At 42.8% G+C, this 16,268-nt stretch overlaps 3 protein-coding genes and 1 pseudogene across 3 annotated transcripts; 3 read left to right on the plus strand and 1 right to left on the minus strand.

The window, feature by feature from the left end:
• Positions 1–178: 178 nt before the first annotated feature.
• Positions 179–2,253, plus strand: LOC115743830 (pentatricopeptide repeat-containing protein At5g56310-like). The gene has a single exon (XM_048281006.1). The coding sequence runs from the start codon at positions 258–260 to the stop codon at positions 1,914–1,916; it is 1,659 nt and encodes a 552-aa protein (XP_048136963.1). The 5' UTR covers positions 179–257; the 3' UTR covers positions 1,917–2,253.
• Positions 2,254–2,742: 489 nt separating this feature from the next.
• On the minus strand, positions 2,743–7,205 carry LOC115743893 (ribulose-phosphate 3-epimerase, chloroplastic). The gene is made up of 10 exons (XM_030678887.2): positions 6,935–7,205; positions 5,987–6,098; positions 5,642–5,782; positions 5,446–5,559; positions 4,665–4,743; positions 4,365–4,474; positions 4,201–4,257; positions 3,484–3,553; positions 3,286–3,384; positions 2,743–3,029 (listed from the first exon to the last, which is right to left on the minus strand). The coding sequence occupies exons 1-9, from the start codon at positions 7,051–7,053 to the stop codon at positions 3,335–3,337; spliced, it is 852 nt and encodes a 283-aa protein (XP_030534747.1). The 5' UTR covers positions 7,054–7,205; the 3' UTR covers positions 2,743–3,029; positions 3,286–3,334.
• Positions 7,206–7,416: 211 nt separating this feature from the next.
• LOC125315472 lies at positions 7,417–9,341 on the plus strand (annotated as a pseudogene).
• A 3,619-nt stretch (positions 9,342–12,960) lies between these two features.
• Positions 12,961–16,012, plus strand: LOC115741844 (galactoside 2-alpha-L-fucosyltransferase-like). The gene is given in 3 exon segments (XM_030675868.2): positions 12,961–13,361; positions 14,072–15,053; positions 15,055–16,012. Coding segments are annotated over 3 exon segments (1,692 nt in total). The 5' UTR covers positions 12,961–13,114; the 3' UTR covers positions 15,518–16,012.
• The last annotated feature ends 256 nt before the right edge of the window (positions 16,013–16,268 follow it).

Consider the following 16,268-nt stretch of genomic DNA (forward strand, 5'->3'; position numbering starts at 1 on the left):
AATCTGACGCTCTCGTTTCGCCGCGCATTGGGCCTGGTCCATAGTGTGAGGCCCAATACATGATGGGCTAAACTTGGGCCTCGCACTGCGGGCCTTTGAGACCCACGAGACCCCTATCGCGGCCCACCAGAAAATGAAAGAAGGTGTTATGGTTTTGCGGAAAATCACGTCTCGTTCCTTTTCTCGTCTCTCCGGCTCTCCCCCATGCTCATGGATCTCCATGAAAGCCAGGCGAGCTCGAGCGGATTCCATTTTAAATGTTCGCTGAAGCAGCGTTTCCCGCGTACCCAAGAACTTCGAGAGCGCTGCAGCAACACCTCTTCTCTCTGCTCCGGAGCTGCGGCGCCTCGAGGGGCCTCCCTCAGATCCACGCCCAGATCGTCGTCAACGGCTACACCAGCAGCAATTTCGTTCTCGTCCAGTTGCTCGCTCGCTACGTCGGTTGCGGCCTCTTCGCGGACGCTTCGAAGGCCTTCCAAGGCGCCCGGAACTCGAGCACTTCCGTATGGAACCAGATGATCCGGGGACACGGGCGAAGCCCGGCGCCGCGAGGATCGGTCGAGTGTTTCAATCGGATGGTGCGCGGGGACGCCGAGCCCGATGGTTACACGTATTCCCATCTCTTGAGCGCTTGCGTGAGGTCGGGCTTGTTCGGAGAAGGACTGCAGGTGCACGGGAGGGTTTTGAGGGATGGGTATGTCTCGAATCCGTTTGTGAAGACGAATTTGGTGAATTTGTATGCAATGGGTGGAGGGGACAGTGGGATGAAGGACGCGTGCAAGGCGTTCGACGATATGGGCGAGAGGAATCTCGTATGTTGGAATTCATTGCTTGCCGGGTATGTTAGACGGAGAGACATGGGTGGCGCGAGGAAACTGTTTGACGAGATGCGCGGGACGAATGTCGTCTCTTGGACAATAATGGTTGCTGGGTATGCTCGGAATGGAATGTGTAGACAAGCGCTGAGTGTGTTTAATGAGATGCGGAGACTTCGGGTGGAGTTAGACCAGGTGGCTCTGGTAGCTGCACTGTCGGCTTGTTCGGAGTTGGGAAATTTGAAACTTGGCCGGTGGATCCATTCCTATGTTTTCGAGAAAATATGTGCTAAAAATCAGCAACTGTCGGTCACTCTGAACAATGCGATTATACACATGTATGCTAGCTGCGGTTCTATCGATGATGCCTACGAGGTGTTCAGGAAGATGCCAAGGAGAAGCACGGCTTCTTGGACGACCATGATCATAGGATTTGCAAAGCAGGGGCTTGCGGATGAAGCTCTTGGGATATTCCATATGATGCTAAGCATAGGAGAACCAGAAGCACAACCTGACGAGCTAACTTATATTGGGGCTCTGACTGCTTGCAGCCATGCCGGGTATGTTGATGAGGGCCGCCATATTTTCAAAAGCATGAGTGCAAGTTGGGGAATCAAACCGAGAATCGAGCATTATGGCTGTATGGTCGACCTCTTGAGTCGTGCTGGAAACTTGGAGGAAGCCTGTCGGCTCATAGAAACCATGCCCATGAAACCGAATGAAGCTGTGTGGGGTGCCCTGCTTGGTGGTTGCAGGATTCATAAGAATCCCGAGATCGCCTCTGTTGTGGCTCAGAGACTAGAAGTTGAGCTCAACCCTGACGGCTCTGCGGGCTATCTTTTGCTTTTGTTGGAAACATATAGGACTGCTAAAAGATGGATGGACGCGAACAATATCAGGCAGAAAATGATTGACACAGGCACGAAGAAGCCAGCACCTGGCCGAAGTTGGGTTGAGGTCAATGGAGTCATTCATGATTTCGTGGCCGGTGACATAAGCCACACGCATACGTTTTTCATACACGAGATGCTTAGAAAGGTGAAAGTTCAAGCTGAGTCGGGAGGATGCCAGCCAGATGAGGCTTTGTGTGTTGCAGCTTAGAAAAGGTAAAGAGGAGAGTTTGCGCATCAATACTTCACGTACATGCGCTACCACCTGCGATGTCGATGCTTGTTTGGACTCCTAAGGTTCTTGGTGAATCCACATCAAGCAAGAATTTTTTAGCACCATTTGATTACACTTCAAACGCTCTAATTAACGTCAACTGTCATCCGAGAAAAACACTTTTTTGGAGAGGATCTTGGTACTTTTACAGTAGCTTCCATTCTTTTGTACTCTCCTATGACATTATCCGTGCCGATGAGTCTAACCAATTGTACAGATACTTTAGGAGCATTCTTGATCATTGATTCTTCAGAAAAGACATAAAATGGTGATGTTCGGTCTATGGAACTTTTGTTACTCTCTCCTGTGACATTATCCGTGCCGATGAGTCTAATGAATTGTACAGATACCTTAGGAGCATTCTTGATCATTGATTCCTCAGAAAAGACGAAAAATGGTGATGTTCGGTCTATGGAACTTTTGTTACCAGCGAAATGAAAAAATTTCGCGAGTTAATTAATAAATTACGCATCTCTCTCTCTCTCTCTCTCTCTCTCTCTCTCTCTCTCTCTCTCTGTGCGCACACGCACACAAATACTCAACATTTAAAGAACAGATAGAATGATGGTAGACAGTAAGAACGATTTGAATAAATTGGGAACAGAAGCGCGGGGCTAAGATTTTGTTTTATGCCTCTTTTAATGAAACTTAAGCTGTATTCCTGTTGGCTGAAAGACGATTATCCTGATACTACCAGCACAATGACAAGTGTAGAGATGAAATGGGCTATGCAGATTGTGTGCATTGACACCTAGAAGAGATCGTAGGTAGCAGCATTTGTGGGTTAGAACCAAAACTTACTGCGTGCACGAGGTTTTCCGAAGGTGACCATACATCAGTTGATATACGTGCCACAGATGAATTTTTACTCGAATGATGATCTTTATTATTCAACCCGTAACATGTTGTACACTCCCTGTCATATCACTATTCTTGGGCTGGATGATCTATGAGTCTTATAAGATTAACAGCACCCAATAGAATTGACCAGGATGTAGCAGCATATGCGACGACATGTTCTTGCAATATTCTGCTGCCTCGGCAATCTTTCTGCAGATGAAAAGAAGAGATATGAACAAGTTAAAGAGAGCTTATTGAAAAGGTTAGAGAACCAATCCTGAGCACAGACAAAAAAAATTCACAATGAATTATCTTTGCTGGCCATATTAACACTGAATCAAGATATCACGGTTGTGATTCTCACTACTAATCATCTATCATTTCTTTCACTAAAGATCATAGTCCAGACAAATTAAACTAGTTAAAATACTGAAAGGAATTCTGATGGAGTGAAAAGCTGACATACATGATGTGAAGAATTCAGGATCAAAAATTAAACTGGAAGACTGAGAGCCTTAGACAGCAACTGGTTCAGGCCTCTTGCTGGTTTTGATACCTCTGATAGCTGTAAAACATTCAAAACATACCCAAGGGAGTGGGTCAAACCAAATTATAGGGAATGGATTTTTCCTTTCCGAGTCTAAAAGGATCAATGTGGCCCTACCTTCCGCATAATCCTTCGCACCGAAGACTGCAGAACCAGCAACTAAAGCATTTGCTCCAGCTTCAATGACCTGCGTGCATAGAAACAGCTTAAATATGAATCGTGCATGTCATATGATCTGTCAGTGGAGCCTGTATGAGTTAGCAGAAACAATGTTCTGGTTCACTTTAGCTGCAGCAATATTCGCAGCCATGTTTAATTCTAGGGTAGGGTGCCAGCATTCTTCCCTTGATAGACCATGAATAGAATCCTTCTTTTTTGGTCAAAGCATTTGAACTTTGTATTGGTAACTACTGGTAGGTTCAAGCATCAAGGCATGCCTTGTTCTTATTTTCCCCCTCCCATCATTTTAATTGCGCTAGAGTACCCAAGGATAATATACATTTTAGGGACTCTGAGAGGAAAATGGACATGGAGCATCCAGTTTATTGTAACGGCTAGAACACTTAGTTTGGTTCTTCTGGGATGTCTTTGAAATGTCTTAGGAAAAATGGCATACTTTCAGAATTTGAAGTCTCGTGATTTGCTAAGGAATTGGCGCTGGTTAATACACTCAAAAGCTCTTTAAGAAAACAATCTAAGATGTACCTTTGAGTCAGCTGGCAACAATTCAATACAATTCAAAATTCACTTCCTTCCCCAAGATTATAGAGTCATCAAGCAGTCAGTCAGATAGATCAAAATACTAGTAGGCACAAATAAATTATACTACAGCACCTTAAATGCATTAGTTGGGCCGACTCCACCATCTACTTCGATCCACGGGTTGACTCCCTGCAGAAAGGAGAAGACATATTCAAGAGGAAAGTTCATTATAGCCGAACAGATAACAAAGTAAAGAAGAATGAAATAGGACTATATCCCAGCCCCAGGAAATTTACCTTCTCCACACACATCCTTCTCAAGTCCGATATTTTCTTCACTTGGCTCTCAATAAAGCCTTGTCCACCAAAGCCAGGGTTCACCGACATGATCAACACCAGATCAACCACTATTTGCATAAAGAAAGGTAGAGTCATATTTCCTCTTTCATCAAATAAATTTGCCACCTTTGTGATATTTTTTCCTTGGACATTCCCCTTGGAAGGAAAAACCTTAGTATAAATTCTTAGGAAATATATTGAGAAAGTTCAAGAAAAAAATGGAAAATTTACGACCAAAGTGAGCAAACAGTAACTCACCATCAAGGACATATTCTATAGCACTTAGTGGGGTACCGGGGTTCAGGACAACTCCAGCTTTAACTCCCAGACTTTTAATCTAGATAACAGTAACCAAAATTCAGTAAAAAGATGCATAAGTTGCAGCAATGCAAGGGCAGGTATGTAAAGAGGATTGGGGGCAGTTATAATACCCATGCAGTATTAGTATAATACCTAAGACTCTTAGGTACTAATAGATACATCAATATATCATATAAAGAAGCCAAAATGTTGGGATTATGAAAGATCAACCTCTACCTAAGTTGTCATAATTAATTGATACAAGATGACTAGTGCACTACATCAGTATTCCAGAGGCCATATTACTGAATTACAATCAGATGGCAATGTATGCCCTGCGTTAGTGTTTAAGACAGCAAAAGGGCAGCATGCTGCATACAATCCAAACAGTAATTGTCAGTAGCAAAAGATAAAGGGAACATGTGCAATAGAGGCCACTATTATTCTAAGTCCTAAGGGAAAAAACTGTGTTGCCAGATTAAGACATGGCATGCAATGTAAAATACTGAGGATCTACATGGTCGAAGGTGTTTATATTACTGAAAAGCTTTATCATTAGCTATTGCACTTATTTTACAAGGCTGCAACCTCTCTTTTGTTATGAAAGCATATTTCCCAAGGAATCTGCAGTGGTTCACTTGATACACACACTTCTCCATGCAAAGAGACCCATTAAAGAACATGAATAACCACAAAGAACAATGCATTCTGCATCTATAGAATGGAGAAAGGATCATACTTGGTTGATTGTGCGATGCAAGTGGATGGTAGCAGTTTGTTCGCAATGTACACTGACTATGTCAGCTCCAGCCTTGATGAAATCCGGTACTCGCTGTTCAGGTTCTACAATCATCTGCACACACGATTTCCAAGTTATTAAGTATTCATTAGAAAACCTTCTCTTATGAAGAAAATCCACCAAATGAATAGGTTACCAAATGAACATCCAGAGGAAGATCTGTAATAGGGCGCAGGGCATCAACCACAAGGGGACCGATTGTAATATTGGGAACAAAACGGCCATCCATTACATCGACATGGATCCAGTCACATCCTGCCAACTCCACAGCTTTCACCTATATTACTATATAAGAGTCAAATACCGAAACATATGTACACATGACAATCCTTAGCAGAAACAATCTGAGAAAAAAACCAAGCTTGCGACTTGGACTATTGTTGAAGCATACAAGCTACAAAAATGCTAAAGATCCAAGTAATGGGATAGAAACAAATCAGACACTACATAGCTCCTTAAAAAACAAGTGATAGAATGGAACCTGATCTCCCAGCTTTGCAAAATTAGCAGATAGTATTGATGGAGATACAATAATATCACTTTTGGAGTATTTGTCAACTCGTGCAGATGCCGTCACCACCGTCTGGATTTTCCTATTTAGACCCAAAAAAGGGAAGTAATCATATCAGAAATGGGAGATAAAGAGCTGTAAAATAGCTTAAGGCCAATTTCCATGAAAAGCAGTATTAAAAGTGAAGTCCCAACAATCTTACATGTAATAACTTCACTCTCAAACGACAAAAGAGAAGTGAACAAGACTAGTAAGAACTGTCAGATGAAGCAAGAAAGATACATGCAATAGGCTACTAATAATGACAACTTTTTTCCCAATTACTCTGGAAGTGCGATCTGTCTGTTAGTTGATGGTGTACTATCTTCTGCATATATGCGCAATCTTCTTAAAAGACTGACATCAAAAGTGAACATGAGTTCTACTCTGAACACTGAATCTGATCTTGACATCCGGTCATTATTGCTCTTGATGGCCACAGGATCTTCGTACATTGCTAGTACGATCACGAAGCTAGAAGAGAAACTCGCAGAAACTTCTACTTAATGGCCAAAGGAATAGTCAACATCACTAGAAGTATGGATGGACCTTCAGTATCATAATTCAGCTTTGCATTTTCACAAACATATAGCGCCTCAACTTCAATCCAAGTCGTCAACATAACATCTTGCCACAAACAATTCGCGACTCGCCACAAACAATTCGCGACTCGCTTAGTTCCTACCAGAACGTCTCAACCGATATCCAGTCGAAACAACCTCCCTCCGAAGATTATACGCTCTTCCGCACAGGTTTTGAGCACTAGACAATCTCGAACTCCAAACGGAACATCAACCTCTCCAAACGAAACATCAATCTCACCAAACTTTAGCTCCCGCAGACAAAAGGCAGCGATAGCTTCGATGGAGGCAGCAGTACCTGGCGAAAGCAACATTGCCCGGTCGACGAAGAGGAGAAGATCTCCGGAGCTTGAGACCTCCTCCGAGCCCGCCGATCTGAGACTGGAGCGTCGAAGAGCATAGCGAAGCAGATGACATCTCTCGCTGAGTTGCGCGCTCTCTCTCTCTCTCTGAATTGCGTCCTTACAGGAACTTTAACGGTTAGGTAGAGAGAGAAAGTTTTGCGTTGACGATTGAGGACCTGCTTCTCTGCGGATATTTCACCAACCGTTCAGACGGGAGAGGGAAGAGTCCGGTGGAAGAGGAGACGCCTGATCTCCCCCCACGAGGAGATATATTTCTGGGCAGGGAAAGAAGCAAATTTTGAGGCGACACGTGGCGGGCGGCTGGTGGGTCGGGGGGCGGCCTTGCTTTGCTTCTCTTATCGGTAATGGTTGGCGCGCCAAATTGCTGACCTGGAAAATTCCTACTTTTATTTGTAGATTAATTTGTGTGCTGTTTATGCACCGTGAAGCAAATTAAGCGTAAATATTATGAAAAATCTCAAACTGGTATATCTGTGATAAATATATCTCAAATTACAAAAAATCATAAATCGATACACTTGTGATAAATTTGAAAAAATGCCAAAAAAGGGCCCCAACTACACTTATTTTCTCAATTAAGGGCCCGAAGTGCAACTTGTCTCAAAAAGGGGCCTGAAGTGCCTTCTTTCAGTTCAAACAAGGGCCTGAATGGGGACACTTTCGTCTTTTTACATTTTGATATTTTTTTTTCCTTTTTTCCTTCTCTTTTTTTCCTTTTTCTTTCTTTCCTCTTTCCCTTGCACCGGCGTACGGATGGCTCAGCCCCTGCACCTCTTTCAGCCGCGACTTCCCCGACGGCGACCCCTCACCCAAGCCGATGGCCTCCCCACCGCGTCCCGCGGGCGGATCTGCGGGGGGTCCCTCCACCCCCCGGGGGAGACTTCGAGTTCTGCCTCAAAGATGCAGTCGCTGTGCTCCCGGCCGACGAGCTCTTCTCTGACGGGAAAATCGTCCCGCTTCAGCTCTCCGTCGCGAAGCTGTCGTTGGAAGCGCCCTGTGCGGCGAGCCTGCAGTCGCCGGAGAACAACTCCGAGCGCAGCCGGAGGATCAAGATGAACTCCAACCGCTGAAAGGAGCTCCTCTGCCTCAAGAAGCTGTACCAGAATCAAAACCCTAAGCGTGCTGAGTCCAGTTAGAAGAACACCCAATCAACGTCCAAATCGGTGATGTATTTTCTCCACCGCAGCTCCAAATCTACCTCCGATGCCTCAAATCCGAGCCTCCCGTTGCCCAGAGAATCCTCTGATGGCGAGTCCGTCTCCATCTCCGTGTCACTCGCTGTCCTCTTCGTGTCACTCGTTGTCCTCTTCGTCTTCCTCCAATCACGAGCTCGAGGACCTCCACCGCCTCTCGCTAGATTCCGACTAGCCTATCCCTAACTCACTCCACAAGAACGGTAATACCGTGGCAGCGATGAATGTCCCCAGGATGAGGCTCGTGAAGCCGAGACCGGACAATCCGAAGGCGTCGACGGATCACCATCCGGCGGCGGGCAAGGCGGAGAGGAGCCCGATGCGGAGATCCACGGAAGAGTCATCGGGGGGCTTGATGAACAGACGAGTGACGGCGGACAGCCCGAGGCTGAACACGTCGGGGAAGGTGGTGTTTCACAGTCTGGAGAGGAGCTGGAGCAGCCGAGCAGTTACGGTGGGTCCAGATTCAAGTACAGAGGCGTGGAGAGGTCGTATTCAGCGGGTGTTAGGGTCAGTCCGGTCCTCAACGTCCCAATCAGTTCGATTAAGGCGGGCTCCGTCTTCGGGTTGGGTAAGCTGTTTTCATCCTTCTCCTCCTCGTCTTCTTCGTGTCATCTTATTCGCAGCAGAAGAGAGAGGGCAACAATGGGAAAGGATCTTCGGGTGGAAGAAACCAGTAGAGTAACAGCAAGAATCGGAGCGAGCAGAGTCGGTGAAATCTCTCTATCCATCTTCGATTATAGGACAAATCTCCTGAAAAACGCCGTGAGGCGGCCGCTCAGCCCACGGCCACCGGCGACGAGGAAGAGAACAAAAGGAAACAAGAAAGAAAAAGGAAAAAAAGAGAAGGAAAAAAGGGAAAAAAATCTCAAAATGTAAAAAAATGAAAGTGTCCCCACTCAGGCCCTTGTTTGAACCGAAAGAAGACATTTCAGGCCCCTTTTTGAGACAAGTTGCACTTCCGGCCCTTAATTGAGAAAATAGGTATAGTTGGGGCCCTTTTTTGGCATTTTCCCGATAAATTTTACCCTCTATTTATTTTCATTAAACTTTACCGTCAAATTATTAAGTTAGATGATACATGGTAGTTGATGGGTCTATCGATTTGAGAGTTTTTTTTATCCTCCATTTGTCGCAGGTGTATTAATTTGAGATTTTTCATGGTATTAACCTAATTTAAAGAAAACTTATGGATGGTAAATTTGTCGCGTATATATCGGTTTGAGCTTTTTGATGGTAAAAAAAAAATAATTTGAGATAAATTTATCGTAGACGTACCAATTTGAGATTTCTTGTGATTAAAAAATTAATTTGAAATAAATTTATCACAAATGTATCGGCTTGAAGTTTTTTTTTTTTATGGTATTAAATACCACAAGTTAATTACAAGGGAAACAAGATGGTCCGACTGTTACTCGATATATTCCCTTGCTATCATCAAATATGCCAATACCATCTTTTGACCTTACTAGCAAAGGCTTGGATCCGGTTACTTTATATTCTAAGCACATTCGCGGCGGGGCGGTGCATGCACAAACTCCACCGATAACTTCGAATAAGTGGTCTAATCCTAGATTATGTATAGTACCATTCACCGATCTTTAGTATTATACGATTCATGGGAAAAGGGAAAAAAAAGTCATAAATTTATTGCATTTGGTATCAATTCAGTCATAAACCTTTTAATTTCATTAATTTAGTTATAAACCTTTTTGCTTAGGTATCAATTCAGTCCATCCGACCAATTTTAGCCAGAAACTACTAACGTGGACGTCAATCATCTTATGTGGCACCACCAGTAATGACGTATTTTTTTATATATATTTTTAGAATTTTTCATGATATTTTTTTGTTACTTTTTTTCTTCCTCCCTTGTTCTTACTGCAAGTGGCCAGCTGGGGGTCGGCCACATGTGGGGGTTAGCCTCATCGGACCAAGGGGGAGCACCCCTCACCAGATCTGGCGAGGCCTCGCCTAGGCAGGGACCACGGACTTGGAGCCCAGCTCCAGAACGGACGGGGATGACGCCGACGACGAAGAAGAAGAAGAGCCATCTTCGTGTCCATTTCATTGATGGAAAAACCAGAATTTTCAGCTCGTTGTCAGGCCTCGCGCTCGAAATTGGCATCTGAACCTAATTTTTCGTGTCCATCTCACTAATGGAAACTATAGGCAGCAAGAACACGGGGGAAAGAAAAAAAAACAGAAAAAAGGAAAAAAATAATAAAAAAATCCAGAACAATATTTAACAATTATAAAAATATAACACGTCATTGTCGGTGGTATCACGTAGAACGATTGTCGTCCACGTTAGTAGTGTTTCCGGCCAAAATTGATCGGACGGACTGAATTGATACCAATGCAAAAATATTTATGATTAAATTGATACAATTAAAAAGTTTATGACCGAATTGGTACAAATGCACTAGATTTATGAGTTTTTTTTTTGTACTTTTTCCTTAAGTCTCTAGTGTTGTAAGGTGATGAGATCTCATTCGCTTGCTATAGAACCACACCCCTCTATGGAGTAATTCTCATGTTATTCATGAAGATCAAGAATTCATCATCGGAGATCGACGAAAGAGCTCCCTCCTTGAACAATTTCCATCCCTCCTCCTCGATCAAGCTCTATCCTAACTATCGAATACGGAATGAATCAAATCTTACCTATCTCAATTTGTTCCGATCGCGGACTTAAACTTTATGTAAAATGTGTAATTAAAGTTCTTCCGATGAATAATGCGTAAAGTTGCTTAGGTAACATCTTTGAGTTGTGATTTTAAGCAACGAGTTTTAGGACTCGTTGCGTTATTCGGTGAAGATTTGTGATTTAATTGAGCCAATTGAATGGTTTATGGCTTAATTGCACTTATTATTACTTGGATGGAATCGATTAGAAGATTTACAACCTCGATCGCATTTAGCAACGTGAGGTTGAAGACCCCGTAAACTCCGATTTCGCTCGGGCAACGGTTTGATCTTCTCATGGCAAATTGAGGACATGTATGGATTTACTTTTGCTTTTACTTTTTAAAAATGACATATCATGATTTTGACAGATTTTTTTAAATTCCAAATGCATGAAACTTTCTCGATTTATATATCGATTCACATTCAACTTTCTTTTTAAAATTTAAATAGTGTCTCGAGACTTGACGGGAAAAAGTTAAATAGGTTTTTTTTAAAAAAAACTTTTGATTAAAAGTAAGCAAACAAGCCTCAAAACTACTATCAAATTTCATAAGAACATGAGGTTTAAAGAGCTTTTTCGTATGATATCCTTATAAGGCGGTATTGGGGCTGACTTTTAGGCATCTCGATTAATCCACTTTTCAAGCGATCTTCACGACGCATGTCCCCCATGTCGGCATTGAGCATTCGAGATTTTGCTCATGGAGTACTTCCAATGAGGCTTTAGTCCAAGACCACGAAGAGAGAAGCAAACTCAGATCATTCAAGGAGATACCTTATTGCTCCAAAGATTTTTTAAGTTCTTGAATAACAACATTCCCTTCGACCTAAGTGTAAGATCATGTGAGAGATATATATAATCAAATACCACAATTTAAAAAAAAAAGTCAAAACTATCAATTACAGTCTCTCGTTCAGGAACAGCTTAGCCCACATTAATAATTTTATTGCCTTTCTAAATATACCCCTACTAAACCATAATGAATAACTAAACCAAGGGGTAAAACTGTAAATACACATGAATTGAAAGTTCATAGCGAAAAAGAAAATGTAGGGAGCCGCGCCTTCGACTTTATGAATTGAAAGTTACCTAACACGCATGAGCGTTATGATTCGATTGCCTATTTAGAGGTTAATCGACCAGAATTTTTTTTGTATCTCTCTCTCTCTCTCATAAAAAGAATTATGAGAAAACTAAAACGTCAAAATTCCAATAATTATTTTATTCGATATGAGTGTGATGAGGGCATATAAAGAAAGGATAAATTTCAAATAAAAGGCTCCAAGTGCTATCGTTTTTTCAAATAAGAGCTTGAAATACATATTGTTCAAAGAATGACTTGGAGTGATTATATCGATCTCAAAAAATGATACAACTTGCTAGTTAATTAGGAGCATTTTCGTCATTTTTTTTAATTTTTAATTTTCGATTTTTGTTTCTGAATTTTTTTTTAAAAATGAAATAGAGGCCAAACCACCACCTATGCCTCGATGAGGGGCCGACGACCCCACCGACCAAAGGTGAGGGGCTATTAGCCCTTGCCAAAGCCAAGAGAGAGCTACAACTCTTTCCTAGATCTAGGCAAGGGTTGACAGCCCTCTTCCGGCTCTAGTATGACTTGTTGGCCTTTGCCTCTAGTCAACGGTGTCGCCGGCTCTCGTCGAGGCGTTGCCGCCCCACCGGTGAGAGGGTAGCCTTCCCAATTATATATATTTTTTAACTTTTAGTTTTATATTTCAATTTAATTAAAAATTAGATTAAAATTGTATTTTGACGAAAATATATTTGATCGGCTGGAATATTAAGTCGGTCGAATGGTAAGGTCAAGGCCTTTATTTAAAACGGCAATGGTCATTATGGGCCCTTATTTGAAACTGTCGTCACATTTCAAGCCCTTAGTTAAAATTTTTCCTTACAAGAAATACAATAATAATAATCGATATGGTTACCTTCTTTGAATATTAAAGAAGATTCTTTCATTATTAAAAAAAGAAAAAAGAAAAAAAGAGAAGATTTCGCCCTTCTTCTTTTCCCGTTCCATTTTTTATAATTCTTCAAGAAGTCCACTCGTTCATCTTCTCTTCCAACTTCCAAGCTCGGCAGACTGCAACTCCCACCGCCATCGCCACGGCAATCGAAATGAACCCAAATTGCAACTTCTTCGCCACTTTCAGAGCCAGATAGGGAGGAAGGGTCCTCTCCTTCTCTCTCTCTCTCTCTTTAAGCCAATGAAGAGGCTCAGCAAAAATGTCGGCGACACTGACGAGCCCTCGAAGCAATCCGACCCTGATGCTCTGGTCGTCCCGAGAGATCCGGACAAGAAACCCGGGTTCAGCCCAATGCGGGTCATGGGTGTGGTCCTCGCTTGCTTGATGGTCATGTCGGTTGTGTTTTCTGTGTCGGTGGTGCTCAGAGACCCGCCCGCGAATGGTGTTCCTGCAGAAGGAAGAGTTCATGAAGATACAGCCCCCAAAGGTACGAACTTCACGTTTGTTTTGCTGAGCATTGGATCTGGCTTTTGTGTGTCGCCAAGCATAAGCATCTGTGTTCAGTTGTTACTTCTTACTTGTGGAGCTGGATTTGACTTGAGCCTCTCTGGTGACTGATGAAATCTTGGCGAATGATTAGCAAGAAACGCCTTGTTTGCTGTAAATAACCACACTTTGTAATTCCTGGGTTGCTTAACCAGCATCCATTGTTTAGTACCTCAATTCTGCGGTCTTTAAAGATTCATCCAACTGTGTAGTTGCTTGAAATTTCTAATGGGACTCGGGCACTGATGTAGGTGTAGTTAGAAAATCATAGTTCTGTTATGTCCATGTTGACAGGCTTCTTTACAAGCAATTTGAATTTGAGTTGGCACTCAGATTTGCTCCGTTAAAATACGGTGCTCGCAGATAGCTCATGTGGACTTTACTTCCATGTGCTTCCCTCGACTTCTCTGACCATGTTATCTTATGTCACTCAGCATCTTGGATTAATGTTTGTGTAATGTTTGTGATGATCTGGATCTTATAGATGGACATAACAGATAGAATAAGTTGATACATCCCAAATGAGTTTTTAGCAGCCTTTCCTTTTTAACAATCTGCACTGCAATTCATAGTTGGAGATGGTCAAGCCCTTCTCTGTTGTCTAACCACAATCATAGCTTTTTTCTTTCTTCCGACAAGCCATTGGTTCAGATGAAGTTGCCTCTGAGACTGTGGGGGAGCAAAAGAATGAACTGCTGGGTGGATTGCTTGCTGCTGGGTTTGATGAAGGATCTTGTCTCAGTCGATACCAATCAGTTTTATTCCGCAAGGAGTCAAAGCAGAAACCTTCTTCTTATCTCATCTCTAGATTACGAGGCTATGAAGCTCTCCATAAGCGATGCGGACCTCATTCCGAGTCTTACAAGAGAACCTTGGAAAGGCTCAAATCTGGCCATTCCATGGGAATCTCAGACTGTAACTATGTTGTATGGATTTCCTTCAGTGGATTAGGGAATAGGATATTGACTCTAGCTTCAGCATTTCTCTACGCGCTTCTCACGAACCGCGTTCTTCTCATTGACCCTGGAGTTGATATGACCGATCTCTTCTGTGAGCCGTTCCCAGAGGTTTCATGGTTTCTTCCTTCAGATTTTCCCCTTAAAGACCAATTCAGTGGCTTCAATCAAAAGTCTCCACACTGTTACGGAAAGATGGTAACCAGTAACTCCTTACGTAAGTTGGAGATACCCTCTTTCACATATCTCCATCTTGTCCACGACTACAATGACCATGATAAGCTTTTCTTCTGTGATGATGACCAGTCTTTTCTCCAGAGCATACCCTGGTTGATCATGAGGACAGACAATTACTTTGTTCCATCACTCTTCTTGATCCCTTCGTTTGAGCAAGAATTGGACAACCTCTTCCCAGAAAGGGAAAACGTTTTCCATTTCCTGGGACAATATCTTTTCCACCCTACAAATTCTGTATGGGGACTCATAAGTAGATATTATCAAGCTTATTTAGCTAAAGCAGATGAAAGGATAGGGATCCAAATCAGAGTCTTCGATACTGGAGTTGGTCCATTTCAGCATGTTCTAGACCAGATCCTAGCTTGTACCACGAGGGAGAATCTGCTACCGAGGACAATCGAGGAAGGATCCCCAGAGGTTTCATCCTTGAATCAGAAATCCAAAAGCCGTGCTGGTGACATCTTTATCGTCTGGTTATTTTGAGAGGATAAGAGATATATACTGGCATTACCCGACGACCACAGGAGAGGCAGTTAGTATTGTGCAGCCGAGTCATGAAGAATATCAGCAAACCGAGAAGGAAATGCACAATAGGAAGGCATGGGCGGAGATGTACTTGTTGAGTTTGACCGATGTGCTGATCACGAGCTCTTGGTCAACTTTCGGTTATGTAGCTCAAGGTCTTGGAGGTTTGAAGCCATGGATCCTCTACAAGCCTGAGAATCGAACAGCTCCTGACCCACCCTGCCGCAGAGCAATGTCCATGGAGCCTTGTTTTCACGCGCCTCCATATTATGACTGCAAAGCTAGGCGAGGGGTCGACACTGGCAAGCTGGTACCCCATGTGAGGCATTGTGAGGACATGAGCTGGGGCCTTAAGCTCGTCGATCCTCATGATAATTGACAGACGCGTTCTTGCATTTTAAGTGGATTCAATGCAGTAGTACTCACTGTTGTAATTGCAGATGTTCCTGGGAAGCAGCAATACTTTCATGTGGTACTAGTCCTTCAAAGCGGCACTCACCGTGTCTGAGCGAAGGTTCTTGAAAGAGCGTTTCATGAGCTTGGTAAATGAGTCTGGAACATGATCCTCAGTTTGAAGTTTTATCAAGTGATCTCTGGAAGACTTCTGTTTGCTAGCAAAGCAGTTCGTTAACAACTCTTTCCGAATACATGAATTGAGAAAGGTGGCAACTGCAATTGAAAGAGAGGTTTTTACAAAGGAGAAGTGGTTCTTAAAGAGTTTCAACTGAGATGAATGTGGGAATTTAGTCGAATTCAGCTACATTTTTTCGAGTAGTGTAAGTTTATATGTCATCCTATAGATTAATCATTTCCAAGAACCTGTACGGATGTACACCACCTTTAAATGTCGAATGTCCCATGTCCGAATTTGGTTTAGTTTTTTTCATCTCCAATCTTTAGGTTGCCCGGTTCCCTTGTGAATTATGCATAATGCATACTAAAATTTCCTCGGATTAGCAATTTGGCAAATGGAACTACTTATTCACTCTTCCATCGAAGATCCAATTTTTCCGCTGGATATATGAAAATAGGCTATAACCTGTAACTTGGCATGGATTTTCATTGGCTTAATGCTAATAGCAACCCATCAAGCAAGGGAAACTTTTTCACACTTGTTTAGTCGTGAATAT

Source organism: Rhodamnia argentea, chromosome 6 (genome assembly GCF_020921035.1).
Source record: "Rhodamnia argentea isolate NSW1041297 chromosome 6, ASM2092103v1, whole genome shotgun sequence".
NCBI lineage: Eukaryota > Viridiplantae > Streptophyta > Magnoliopsida > Myrtales > Myrtaceae > Rhodamnia > Rhodamnia argentea.

Excerpts from the sequence above, each read along its gene's own strand:
- LOC115743830 (XM_048281006.1), top strand. The coding sequence starts at position 258 with ATGTTCGCTGAAGCAGCGTTTCCCGCGTACCCAAGAACTTCGAGAGCG.
- LOC115743893 (XM_030678887.2), bottom strand. The coding sequence starts at position 7,053 with ATGTCATCTGCTTCGCTATGCTCTTCGACGCTCCAGTCTCAGATCGGC. Across the intron at positions 4,258-4,364 it reads GAAGGATGTGTGTGGAGAAG|GGAGTCAACCCGTGGATCGA; the intron begins GTAAATTTCCTG and ends TCCTTTCTGCAG. Across the intron at positions 3,385-3,483 it reads TGCGAAGGATTATGCGGAAG|CTATCAGAGGTATCAAAACC; the intron begins GTAGGGCCACAT and ends AATGTTTTACAG.